General features: G+C 46.5%; 1 protein-coding gene across 2 annotated transcripts; it reads right to left on the reverse strand.

The window, feature by feature from the left end:
• Positions 1 to 1,804: 1,804 nt before the first annotated feature.
• On the reverse strand, positions 1,805 to 13,338 carry Nolc1 (nucleolar and coiled-body phosphoprotein 1). 2 transcript variants are annotated; one of them, XM_027407143.2, is made up of 13 exons: positions 13,147 to 13,337; positions 10,936 to 10,991; positions 10,680 to 10,822; positions 10,438 to 10,571; positions 9,729 to 9,894; positions 6,897 to 7,021; positions 6,480 to 6,618; positions 5,252 to 5,380; positions 4,963 to 5,088; positions 4,251 to 4,859; positions 3,985 to 4,085; positions 3,745 to 3,837; positions 1,805 to 3,523 (listed from the first exon to the last, which is right to left on the reverse strand). In XM_027407143.2, exons 1-13 carry the CDS (start codon positions 13,264 to 13,266, stop codon positions 3,365 to 3,367), a joined length of 2,100 nt encoding a protein of 699 aa, XP_027262944.1. In that variant the 5' UTR covers positions 13,267 to 13,337; the 3' UTR covers positions 1,805 to 3,364. The 2 variants fall into 2 exon arrangements, 1 of the variants encoding a protein (XP_027262944.1); XR_004768970.1 differs by having other exon boundaries at positions 3,449 to 3,523; positions 4,026 to 4,085; positions 13,147 to 13,338.

Raw genomic sequence — 13,338 nt, forward strand, 5'->3', positions numbered from 1 at the left:
TCTGCTACACAGTTAGGTGCTTGAGGCCTGGGTTACATGAGATCCTGCACTTCGGGAGTTTTTTTTGACAGGGTTTCTCTGTGTAGCCTTCACTGTCTTGGAGCTTGCTATGTGTATCAGGCTGGAACTCTGGAGATCTGCTTGCCTCTGCCTCCCTAGTGCTGGCATTTAAAGGCATGTGCCACCACCACTAGGCTACATCCAGTCTTTATTTAAAAAACAAAAACAACAACAAAAAGTGTGATTAACAATACTGTCACTGAGGACCTGAGTGCAATCACCAGAACTCATGAGTGGAGAAAACTGACTCCTATAGTTGTCTGCCACATGTGCACTGTGGTGACCCTCACCCCCACCCCCACACCAATACTTTTTAAAATTAAGTTTGTGCTGGGCGGTGGTGGCGCCCGCCTTTAATCCCAGCACTGGGGGGGGGGGGGGGCAGAGGCAGGGGGATTTTAGTGAGTTCAAGGCCAGCTTGGTCTACAAATCGAGTTCCAGGAGAGCCAGGACTATGACACAGCGAAACACTTTCTTGAAAACCAAAATAAATAGAAATTAAACTTACTCATTTTATGACTGTTTGACTGCATGCATGTATGTATGCCAGGTTCAAGCCTGGTGCCCAAGGTCAGAAGAGGACTTGGATCCTCTGGAACTGGAGTTATGATTATGAACCACCAACCATGTAATGTAGGTGCTGGGAATTGAACCTCAGTCCTTTGGTTTTATAGGGACTGGAGAGATGGCTCAGTGGTCCAGAGCACTGGCTGTTCTTCCAGAGGACCTGGGTCCAATCCCCAGCACCCACATGGTAGCTCACAAAACTACTAGTTGCTACTCTTGTCCCAGTGGATCTGAAATACATACAGGCAAAACACTAATGCATATAAACTAAAAGTAAATAAACGATTACATTTTAAAAATTTGAAGTTGTGTTCTTTTTTTATGGCTTTTCAAGGCAAGTTTCTCTGTAGCTTTGGAGCCTGTCCTGGAACTCGCTCTGTAGATTCGCCTGTCTTGGCCTCCTAAGTGCTAGGATTAAAGGCATGCCCCTATCACTGCCCAGCCTTTTTTTTTCCCCCAAGGCAAGGCTTCACTGTAACTCTGGTCTTGTTCACTCTGTAGACCAAGTTGGCCTCTAACTCAGAGATCTGCCTGCTTCTGTCCTGAGTGTTGGAATTAGAGGGATGGGATACTACTGCCAGGCCTTATTTTCCTGAACCAGTCTCACTCTGGTAACACTGTCTGGCCTGGAACTTTCTAAGTAGACCAGGCTAGCCTTAGACTCAAGAGCTGTCTACCCCAGCTGGAATTGAAGATCTACACTACTACGCCCAGATCAAAGTATGTTTGGTTTTTCGAGACAGGGTTTCTTTGTAACTTTGGAGCCTGTCCTCTCCAGACCAAGCTGACCTCAAACTGAGTTTGTTTTTGTTTTTACGACAGGCTTTTCTGTATAGCCCTGGCTGTCGTGGTTTGTAGATCAGGCTGTCTTCTGCCTCCCAAGTGCTGGCATTTTAATGTAAAAATCACTTAGCCGCTGGATGATGCAAGTAGCATGGGCTTGACTTGGTTTATAGATCATCTTGTGAATTCCCAAATGAACTGTGTATTAGCTTAACTAACGCCTGAAGAGCTAAGCATGGTAGACACTACCTTTAAAATAAATGAGAAGTGTGACTAAGAACCGGGAAAATACTGCCCAAGGACCCTCCACAGTGAACTCACAAACAAGTCCCAACCCTGGCCCCTACTTGTTCTGCTGTGTGCAGAGCTATGGTTACAAAAATAAAACTCTGAACACATTATAAACCATCCAGTTTATTGTTCTCAGTAAGACGTAGAGCTCTGACCATGCAGACATCCGCACATTTTCTTCCTTGAGGAGCTGCCACAGAACGCCAGCTTTTAACAAGTCATCAGGTATGTCATCCGTGGAACCTGGTGTCTGTTCTCAGCCTGGTGCTCTTCACTCTCCTCACTCTGGCTGAGCTCTGTCAATGGTCACATCCCATGTCTTTATATTCTACTCCCTTGGCCCAGGAATCTCTGCTCATTTATTTATTTACCTATTTATTGAAGTGCTAGGGATCAGACGAGGGTCATGAGTGCTAGGCAGGCACACTATTCCCTAGATATGCCTCCATCAGTAACTCCATAATAAGGTACTAACAATTAGTCCAGAGGACCAACTTAAACAAGACATAATCACCCCCATGTACCATTCAAGACAAAAACGAGCCTGTGTTCAGATCCTCAGATGTTCTCAAGCCTGTCTCTACAATGTTCTTGCCATTCCTCACCACAGGGTTTCTGTCATGTACCTACTGTAACCTACTTCACATTGAGGGCTGAGGATTTTAATTAATCATTTCCTTGTCAGGTGATTTTCAACCATGCAGGAATTATTCACACCAATTTTGTGTCACCACTGTTACCAAGACAGAAGTAACTAAGCATTAAGTCATTCAGTTCTTGATGATGTTATAAACAAATACAGTCATGAATTTAATATACATAGGAATTTAGTATACACAGCACTAAGGGTCAAGTTGTTGAAAATGCCTTTCAATGTCAGAAAAGCCTGCTTGGAAATTAAAACTAAGGTGTACGGTAAACATGTAATAGTAATAATTACTAGAAACAAAATACTCAAGGCAGTTACATTCTCACCACAGAGAACTCTGCCTGTCATTTTACCACCAGCACAGGGTTTCTGTCTGTGCAGCCCCGGCTGTCCTGGAACCCAGAGATCCGACTGCTTCTGCCCAAATGCTGGGATTAAAGGCCTGTGCCACCACCGCCCAGCTGCTGCCTGTCAATTTTATAGGTTGTTATATTCCAAGAACAGCAATTTTATCCCCAAAAGTTGGTAGACCATGCTGGCTGCTGAGAACTTGGGATGAACACAGAGCATGCTTACAAGACAAATCCCACAACTGTTAACCCACCATGGTTGAGTAAAGGGGGTAAAATGTGGATGTGAGCACTCACGAGAAGACTCCTCCAACGGGAAAAACTCTGACCACATGACATTCTGCTACGTCTTGGGCAATAGCTAGGTCTTTAATCTGTGGAATTCATCTCTGAAAATCACAACAATCTATACGAAATCATTTAATATAAAATATACAAACTTCTCAGTATGAAGACCCACAGAACAGGAAGGCAATGACAACAAACGAACCTGTACAAAAGGAAGAACATAAAAGGACTGGAGACTGTAATGACAGACAGTCTCAGGACCTGCTCAAATCTACCCTTGCAAGACCCTCTCCTAACAACACTGAGTTTCTGGGTCCATTGGAGGTGACTGGCCAGCCTTCCATCATCACCCTTCCTTCGCTAAGATGACCACAGGTCACTCGCTGTCAAACTTGACAGAATTGACCTGGACAGAGATGGAGCCTCCCCGGTAGCTGCCTCGCTTCTTCTTCGTTTTTTCATGGCGGAAGGACTTGCCTTTGGTGAACTTCAGAACCTGATTGGCTCTCTCACCCCAGTCTCCAGCTGCACCTCGCTGGTAAAAAATAAAGTTAATACACAGAAGACAATACCAAGCTGAGTGGTGGTGGCACACGCCTTTAATCCCAACACCCGGGAGACCCAGGAGGCAGAGGATCTCTGTGAGTTCGAGACCAGCCTGGTCTATAAGAGCTAGTTCCAGTACACCCCCCAAAGCCACAGAGAAACACAGTCTCGAAAAACCAACAAAAAAAGAAGACAATAACAAAGCCTCACCTTGGCATCAAAGGAATTGTCTGCTACGCGTGCATCCACCTCAATCTCCTCCTCCCTAACCCTTCGGAATGGGGAAGATGCCCTTTTTTCTGCCTAGAGAAGGAAGCAGAAGATAAGATGAGATGGAGATTTAGCAGCTCTCCTTACAGGTTGTGGTGTCAGGCCAGACTGTCAAGGTGGCCCCAGGGCGTTCTCTATGGTTTACAGGCTGGGTTCTGAGAACACTAGGGAACAACATACTTTCTTCCTTTTTGGAAATGTGTTGGGAGTCTGGAGCTTAACTTTCTTAGCTTGAGGCGTCCCTGCTTCCTCTGCTGTCTCATTCCGCTTCTGTTTCTTTCCTGAATGTACAAAACAAAAAGGCAGACAGACTCAGAAGCCAAGCCTGGCTGAAATCTGCAACTGGCTCTCAGGAGGTAAATGTCTCCCCTGTCTACCTCCCTCCCTGAGTACATCCCAGGAATGGAGGACAGACAAATCCAGGGGGAGGCGCTACAGATACAGACCTGGCTTGGAAACTGCCATTTTCGTCTCTTCTTCCTCCTCGTCCTCCTCACTTTCCTTGCCTGCCTTTCCATTCTGAGAAGCTGGAGTGCCATTGGCCTTGCTGGCCTGTGGTTTAGCAGTGCCCTTGCCCTTGGGCTTCTCATCCTCGTCACTGGAACTTTCGGAGGAGCTGCTGCTCTGGGCGGCGGCTGCTTTCTTCACAGAGGCCGGTTTGGAAGGGGTTCTCCCTCCCACTGCCTTCGTCTTGGCTGGAGGCTTAGGTGTCTTCTCCTCTTCATCACTGCTGGAACTGTCTGAGTCGGAGCTGCTGTCCCCAGCCTGAGGAGCCTGTTTGGCAGGCAGAGATGGTGCTGCTTTAGCAGTCACCTTGGGCTTGGGGGTTGTCACAGTTTTCTTTGCTGTCTCCTCCTCACTGGAGCTGCTCTCCTCCTCGCTGGAGCTGCTGTCAGCCTTTCTGGTCTGAGGTTTCTGGCCACTGCCTACTGGTTGCTTAGGAGTTACAGCTGTCTTAGCAGCAGATGGCTTGGGAGTGACAGCTGCCTTGCTTACAGGATTCTTGGGGGTACTGACTGGCTTGGCAGGAGCTTCATCCTCAGAACTATCAGAATCTAGATTAAGAGACAGAATGTATCAAACTCAGGGGAACCCTGTAACAGCAACCCAAAACAGTGAGTATCCCAGTAGCCCACCCAAGGACCTGGGCGGCATTACCTGAGCTGTCTGAAGAGCTCTCTTTCTTCTTGGCTGGAGCTGGTTTGGCAGGAGCTGGTTTGGCGGGTGTCTTGGAGAGAACTGCTTTAGCTGGAGCTTTCTTCTCTTCTTCCTCAGAACTTGAATCTGGGGGGAGGAGGGGGGGAGTATGACATTAGGATGGGTCCAGAATTGCACATCAACCAGGAGAGCAGTAGAAATACGGCAACCATGTACACCACCTCTTAGCAGGTATAAAGAAAGCACGTCTCTCTCATTTGTCGAGTCTCCCTATGTTCCCAGGACTCACCAGACTCGTCACTGCTGTCCCCACTGCTCCCTGCAGGCTGTTTCTGCACAGCAGCTTTCTTTGGAGACTGGGTTCCCAAGGACTTCTTTGGCAAAGAAACAGAAGGCGGTGGGACTGAACTGTAGGGACCTATTTTAAAGGTAGAATAGTTTTGAAATACGTATCTGCCAGGCATAGTGGCTCATGCCTGCAATCCTGACATTCGTAAGGCTAAGGGAAGATCACTGAGAATTTGAGACTAGTCAGCGCTACAGAGGGAAAACATTCCAAATAAACAACAAAATAAAATAGGTCTGGGGTGTTGCACACTTTTAATCCCAGCACTCAGGAGACAGAGATTTCTTTAATTTATTGTATGTGCATGCTTATCCGAATTACAGACAGTTGAGTGCCATGTGGGTGCTGGGAATTGAACCCAGGTCCTTTGGAAGAGTAGTCAGTGCTCTTAATCACTGAGCCATCTCTCCAGCTCAAGGCAGACAGATTTTTATGAGTCCCAGGGCAGCTTAGTCTACATAGTGAGTTCCAGGACAGGACAATATGGTCTACATAGTAAGACCCTGTCTCAGAGCAAACAAATAACTAAATAGGTAGCAGAAAAAATAAAATATGTGCACGGGACTAAGGAATTATCTTCTTTTAGAGACAGAGTGTCTCTGTAGCTTTGGAGCCTGTCCAGTTTTGAAACTCACTCTGTAGACCAGGCTGGCCTCAAACTCAGAGACCTAACCTGTCTCTACCTACCGAGTGCTGGGACTACAGGCATGCACCAACACCCAGTGAGGATGTACTTTCTAAGTACAGAGCCTGCCTAGCATACATAAAGCCCTGGGTTTAATCTCTAGCATCATAAAATTAAGTACTTCAATTTTTGTATTCCCTCTATCCCTTTTCTGCAGAATGTGGGTTGGGATTAATAAGTCATTTCTTTTTTTTGGTTTTTATTTTTTTCCAAGACAGGGTTTCTCTGTATTGCTTTGAAGCCTGCCCTGAAACTCGCTCTGTAGACTAGGCTGGTCTCCAACTCACAGAGATCCACCTGCCTCAGCCTCCTGAGTGCTGGGATAAAAGGCATGCATCACACCGCCTGTTCTTAATAAGTCATTTCTAACTGTGTTACTTCTGAGGCATTGTGGCTTCCCTCTTGTTTTTTTTTTTTTTTTTGATCTCTTTCTGGAAGAAGCTAGTTGCTGTGCCATGAGAACTTAGTTTTACAGATGGATTATACCTGGTTTTTTCTTGGTGGGTTTTTTCTGTTCTTCCTCTTCACTAGAAGACTCCTCACTGCTAGAACTCTTTTGGGTAGGGGTGGCAGCTACTTTCACTGGTGCCTTGGCCACAACTTGCTTTTTAGGTATAGTCTGCATCTGAGAGAAAAATTTACATTAGAGGAAAATACTTTCCAAAATAATTCTATCAGTCTGGCAGTAGAGGTGGTTTAGGACTATGAACCTGCACTCAGGAGGCAGAGACAAGTGGATCCTTGTGAATTTGAGGCTAGCCAGGTCTACATACTAGTTCCAGAACAGCCAAGGCTGACAAAGAAACCCCGACTCAGAAAAAAACAAAACCACCAATCTATCAGAGGAGAGATATACATCCTCTAGTCCGTTCACTTCATCCTGGATAGAGTTGCAACCCTAACCTTCTTGGGGGGTGCAGTTGGCTTCTCCTCCTCCTCCTCAGAGTCATCACTGCTGCTGCTGCTGCTGCTGCTGCTGCTGGCTGCTTTGCCATTGGCTACTTTAGGTTGTGCTCTAGCTGGTGTACCTGAGAAACAAAGTGATAGTAAGACAAATTGGCAGCTGGCGGTGGTGGTGCACGCCTTTAACCCCGGCACTCGGGAGGCAGAGGCAGGAGGATCTGCGAGTTCGAGACCACAAGAACTAGTTCCAGGACAGCGTCCAAAGCCACAGAGAAACCCTGTCTTGAAAAACAAAACAAAACAAAAAAAGGGACTGGAGAGATGGGCCAGGGGTTTAGAGCACTGACTGCTCTTCCAGAAGACCCAGGTTCAACTCCCATCGCCCACATGGCAGCTCACAGCTATCTGCAACTCCAGTTCCAGGGGATCATACATCCTCACACTGACATATATGCAGGAAAAACACCAATGCACAAAAAAAAAAAAAAAAAAAAGAGAGAGAGAGAGAGAGACAAATTGGTGAGCCAGGCAGTGGTGGAGCACGACTTTAATCCCAGCAATTGGGAGGCAGAGGCAGGTGGATCTCTGTGAGTTCAAGGCCAGCCTGGTCTACAGAGTTCTAGTTCTACAAAGCTACACAGAGAAAACCTGTCTCGAAAAACAAAACAAAAATAAACAAGCAAAAAAAGATAAATAGGCAGACTTCAAAAATGTTCTGTTAGCACAGGACCCAGAGTCTCCATCAATTTTAAGGCCAGTGAAATGGCTCATTGGATAAAGATGCCTCTCACCAATCTTAATGACCTGAACTTGAAGCCTAGCAGTTACATGGTAAAAGGAAAGAACCAACTCTTGCAAGTTCTCCTTCCTCTTAAGCTCCACATGAATGCTGTGATATGTACACAGAGGCACCCACACATACAACAAACCACTTACACATCACTTTCTCAAGTTTCTCTTCAACCTCTGCTCACAGGACTTGTAAATCACAAGCCAGCTCCATCATAAGGAAGAAACAATTATTTGTTGTGTGGAGTAAAAGCAGCAAAGAACGCACAGGACGCACAGGCTGTGATTGTTACTCAGAGAGGTAATGAAGTACTTATTACATACAAATCCTGGGGTTCTGCTGTGTTTGAGGGCCTAATTCCAGGCTGAGATTAGATGTGTACCAACCAATATGCTGAGCTAAGGAGTGCATAATAATCTCAGGACATCAAAGCCTGAGGCAGGAGGAGCTATGTTCTAAGGCCACTTGGACTATAGTGAGTCCTAACCTTACCCAACAAACAAATATCCTACGCACGCACGCACGCACGCACGCACGCACGCACGCACGCACGCGCACGCACGCACGCACGCACGCACGCACGCACGCACGCACGCACGCACGCACGCAGACGCAGAAGCAGAGGCAGGAGGATTGAGTTCAAGGCCAGCCTGGGTCTTTAGACTTTCTTTTAATCAAAAATAAAAATTAAGGGGCTGGAAAAATGGCTTAGTAGCTAAGAACATTTACTGCTCTTCTAGCACCCACATCAAGCAGCTCTCAACAGCCTACACTGTAACTCTACTTCTAGATTTGATACCTCTTTGGCCTCTGGGAGTCACCTGCATGCATATAGGACATGAACATGCTTAAGTACACACATATACACACACACACCTTTTTTTTCTTAGATTTTCAAGACAGGGTTTCTTTGTGTAATCCCCGTGGCTGTCCTGGAACTCACTCTGTAGACGAGGCTGGCCTCAAACTCCGAGATCCAGCTGCCTTTGTCTCCGGAGAGCTAGAATCAAAGGCATGCGCCAACAACACAGCTCACAGCTCCCCCCTTTTTTTTGAGACAGGGTTTCATTACACAGCTCTGGCTGTCCTGGAACTTAAAGATCTGCCTCTGTCTCCCAAGTACAGAAATTAAAGGTGTGTCCTACTACACCAGGCTAAAAGTTTTTTTAAAGTAATACATCTTTGCCCCTAGGCATTATGACTATATGCAATTCTAGCCATCAAGAGAGGCTGAGACAGGCAGATCTTGAATTTAATTGCTGCTCAGCCCTGTGACTGAAGACCAATCCATTCAAGGGTTGTGTGGGTTGCTAAATAGAAAGAAAATTTTTAAAAAAAGTTTTTCTTGCCTGGTGGTAGTGGCGCATACCTTTAATCCCAGAGCCTGGGACCTGTAGGCAAGCAGATCTCTCTGAATTCAAAGGCCAGCCTAGGATACAAAGTAAGTTCAGGACAGCCAGGACTCTTTCAGAGAAATACTGTCTCAAGACAAAAAAAAAAACCCACCTAAAGATTTCTTGCTAAAATCACTGCCTTTTTTTTCTCCCTTTTGGGGGAGGTGGTAGGTGGGTGGGTTTTTGTAGACCAGGCTGGTCTCAAACTCACAGAAATCCACCTGCCTCTGCCTCCTGAGTGCTGGGATTAAAGGCATGCACCACCACTGCCATGGCCCAGTTTCTGGTTTCTTTCTCACTCTTTGGACGGCCCGGAACTTGGTGAGTGAAGTAAATTGGCCTTGAAGCTACAGCAATTCTAATGTGCCTGCAGAGATTACAGGTATACACCACAGCTAAGGGCCTCACACATTGGAGTCAAATACTCTACCACAGCCTTGCATGTATTTCCCCCTAAAACTCTGGTCCAGGGTCTCCAAACTTTCCAGGCATGTCTTATAGTTTCAATGCCCCTGCTTCACTTTTCTGGGTAGGTGAGATTATACACCTTGACAGCTATATCTGGCTAAAGAGAAGTGATGAACACCTGTAATTTAGCAACCATACATTTTACACTGGTCACAGCCAAGCCCCCCGGGACAGAAGTACCTGGTTTAGCTGCGGCTTTAGGCTGAGCTTTGGCTGCTGCAGCTGTCTTTAGCTTCGTGGTCTGTGGTGCTTCATCCTCAGAGCTTGAGTCAGACTCAGATTCAGAACTCTCGGCTTTCTTAGGAGGAGCTCTGACTGCCTTGGCTTGGGGCTTAACTGCCTTTTGCTAAAATAAAACAAAGATGGTGGAAAATTGCTTTAATTTCAGCATGCAGGCGGCAAAGACAGATGGATCTCTGAGTTCAAGTACAGCCAGGGCTACATAGAGACCCCATCTCAAACAAACAAAAACTCACAAATCATAAATGAGGGCAATCAGCAAGGCTCCTGGGCACACAAAGGGCACCCAAGATGCCTACTGAAAGGGCAAGAAAAAAGTCAGACATAATATACGAAGGGCTAAGCAGTGAAAAAAGTTCAACCACTGGCCTGTTCCTGACAATCTTGTCAAGAGCTCCCAACAAAACATCTGTATTTTCAGGGTCCTCCACATACCCATGAAGAGCACACGCCCCTGAGAAGAGAGTTTGATTTCTGTCTACATTTGGACCCTGTTATTCTGGACCTCAGCTTTATCATCTCCTTCAAAGAGCCCCAGAATTTATCCCATACTCAATAGTTTCCATCACCCCAAACATAAGCTAGATGCCCAATTTAGGTTTCATTTCCAGATTCCTTTGCAGCCCTCTTTACAACCCAAGCTGCAAACCTGGACAGGCTTTTTCTTTTTGTTGTCCTCTTCCTCCTCCTCATCACTGGATTCTTCACTACTGCTGCTCTCTGAGGCTTTGGCTACTGCCTTCCCAGTATGCTGAGGCAAACTGGTTCGCTTAGCAGGTACAGCTGAATAGAAAGATAGATAGGGACCCACAAGAATCACCATGCTGTCCAGGCAGGAGTCAGATGCCCTTCCTGGAACACCACACAACCACAGACCCCACACTGCCTTACCAGCCTTCTTTGCCGGAAGTCCTGGGGCTTTTTCCTCTTCCTCACTGCTATCCTCACTGCTGTCACTGGAGGAAGTCTCCTTCTTTGCCTTCTTGGTCACTGGTCCATTTGACTGTAACTTCCGCTTCGGGGCTTTGGTGGACCTGGTGATGTAGGTTAGGCTGACTTCTGAGGGATGGGGACCTTCTCAAAACAAGGAACATAGCCCCGCCCACCTAGGGGGAGAAACAGCCCAAGTGTAACAAGGAAAGCTTACTTGAGCCAGAAGCTATAGATGTCCAACAGGGAAGAGGCATTGGCATCCTGCTGCGTCTGCAAGAAAGAGGCTGAGTTGAAGAAATGTTATGACCTCTAGGTCAGATTCTATGTTACTCTTTCATCAAATATAATCTGTCAGCGACTAGTGATCCCAGAACCTAGAAGACAGAGTTAGGTGGATCTGTGAGTTCAAGGCCCACCTAGCCTAAACACGAGTTATACAACAGTCAGGGCTATGTAGAAGCCGTCTCAAAAGAGAAAAAAGAAAAAAGTTATCTCTTACTTACCTACTCAATTTGAAATGGATGTTAGATCTTTGTAAGTTTTCCTACTTGTGTAAGTCAGTAGAAAAATATTCTACTTATATATTGCCTAACTTCGAGCATAAAAAAGGGCAACCTCTGATACTATTTAGCTATTCCTAAGCCTTTCCAACCATATTTTTCAAAGCCTTAGAAAGACTTCAGCAATGAAAATACAATAAAGAATATTAATTGAGGGGCTAGAGAGATGGCTAAGTGGTTAAGAAAACATATTACTCTTCCAGATGACCTGAGTTCATTTCCCTGCACCCACTAGGAGACTCACCTGTTAACTCCAGATACAGTTTCTGACACCTCTGGTCTCTGCAGGCACCTGCACTCATGTCCACCATTGCAGACTTAATAAATTGACTTTTTAAAAGGCACTAGGTGTGGTGGCACATGCCTTTAATCCCAGCACTCAGGAGGCACAGGAGTCTGATCTCCCTAAATTCAAGGACAGCCTGGTCTACAAAGCGAGTTCCAGGACAGCCAGAGTTGCTACACAAAGAAGCCCCATCATGAGAGGGAGAGAAAGAGAAAAAGAGGGGGGGGGGGAGAAAGAGAAACTAAGAGGGTGTGGAGAAGACAAACAAAACACCAAGACCAAGTGTGCAGCCTTTAATACCAACACTGGGGAGTCCGAGGCAGGAGCATACCTGTGAGACCAGTCTAGTCTGCATGTAAGTTCCAGGCTAGCCAGGGTTACAAATGAGACATTATCTCAAAATTAAAAACAAGACAAAGGTAACCTAAGTTTTTAGTCATGGTTTCATCCTTGGAAAAAGACCACAGGTCTAGTCTTTGAAGGTGTTTCCAGGAACAATAGAACTCTCCTTGAGATGTAGACTCTAGACATTTCAAATTCCTCCATTTTATCTTGCTCTTAAGGTGGGTTCAAATTGACGAGACAGCTGTCACTCATCCCATGTTTCCTATCTATTTACAATGGGATTATTACTTTGTGTATCTTCTCTTTGTCAATCTCATGCACCCAAATTCTGTAAATTAGGCAGGGCACAGTGGCGCACACTTTTAATCCCAGCACCCGGGAGGCAGAAGCAGATGGTATGAGTTTGAGAACAGCCTGGTCTACAGAGTTCCAGAATAGCCAGGTTACACAGAGAAAACCTTGTCTTGAAAACAAAACAAAACAAATTATGTAAATTAAATGACATCCTGCTATGCTCAGGGATGTTAATACACGCCTGTATCTCAGCATTAGGAAGATGAGCAAGAGGAACAGAAGTTCAAAGCCATCCGCTACTACACAAGGGCTACATAAAGACCCTGTCTCAAACAAAAGACGGCTGCCGGGGTCATATATGTAGAAAAGTCGCAGAACCTGGCCATAGCCTATGTTTCTTTTATTTCACTACCCAGAGCTCCAGTGAAAACTGGCAGGCCAGGATGCTCACTCCTCCTACAGTATACTGAAAGCAGCCTCCCCCTATATTCATTCATTTTTTTCTTTTGTAAAAATTAAATAAAACCCTAGCCCTCATTGCTAACAATTTATCTTCAGAGGCTCAGGCTAAATTGCGAGCAAGGGTAAGGCCAACAAAAAAGTACACCATATGAACCAGGCACCGCCAATCCACAGCTACCTGTGGGACCCAGCGCTTGCCTCTCATCGTATGTTGTCAGCCACATGACCCGGGCGGGCCACGCGGGACCCATGCCTGCCGCCGCTGCAAAACTCATCAAGTAAAAGCAGTAAGAGTCCCAGTCAGACGTGGTGGGAGGCGGCGGTGCGGCCTCAAGCTCTCATCGGTGGCCAGAAAGGCCTGGCGGACCTTGGGCTGACAGACCCCAGACCTGTCCTCCTGACTCCTAAGCGTGTCGTCAAGGCCTCGGCTCTGGGCGAGCCGTCCCACCCCGGGCCGCGGACCAAACCCAGCACTCACGGCGCCTGTCGCTTTTGCAAACTTGTTGGCCACCTCCGAGAGTTGGTTATCACGCAGAAAGCCGAGCACGAGGGGATAAAGGTCGCTTGGAACCACGCGGCGCAAGCCGGTATCCGCCATGCTCCCGGTAAAACGCGTCACTACCGTCGCGCACGCTGCACGACTTCAGGACTCCGAAGCACGCTCAGGGCA

The sequence above is a fragment of the Cricetulus griseus genome, chromosome 3, assembly GCF_003668045.3.
Source record: "Cricetulus griseus strain 17A/GY chromosome 3, alternate assembly CriGri-PICRH-1.0, whole genome shotgun sequence".
Classification (NCBI taxonomy): Eukaryota; Metazoa; Chordata; class Mammalia; order Rodentia; family Cricetidae; genus Cricetulus; species Cricetulus griseus.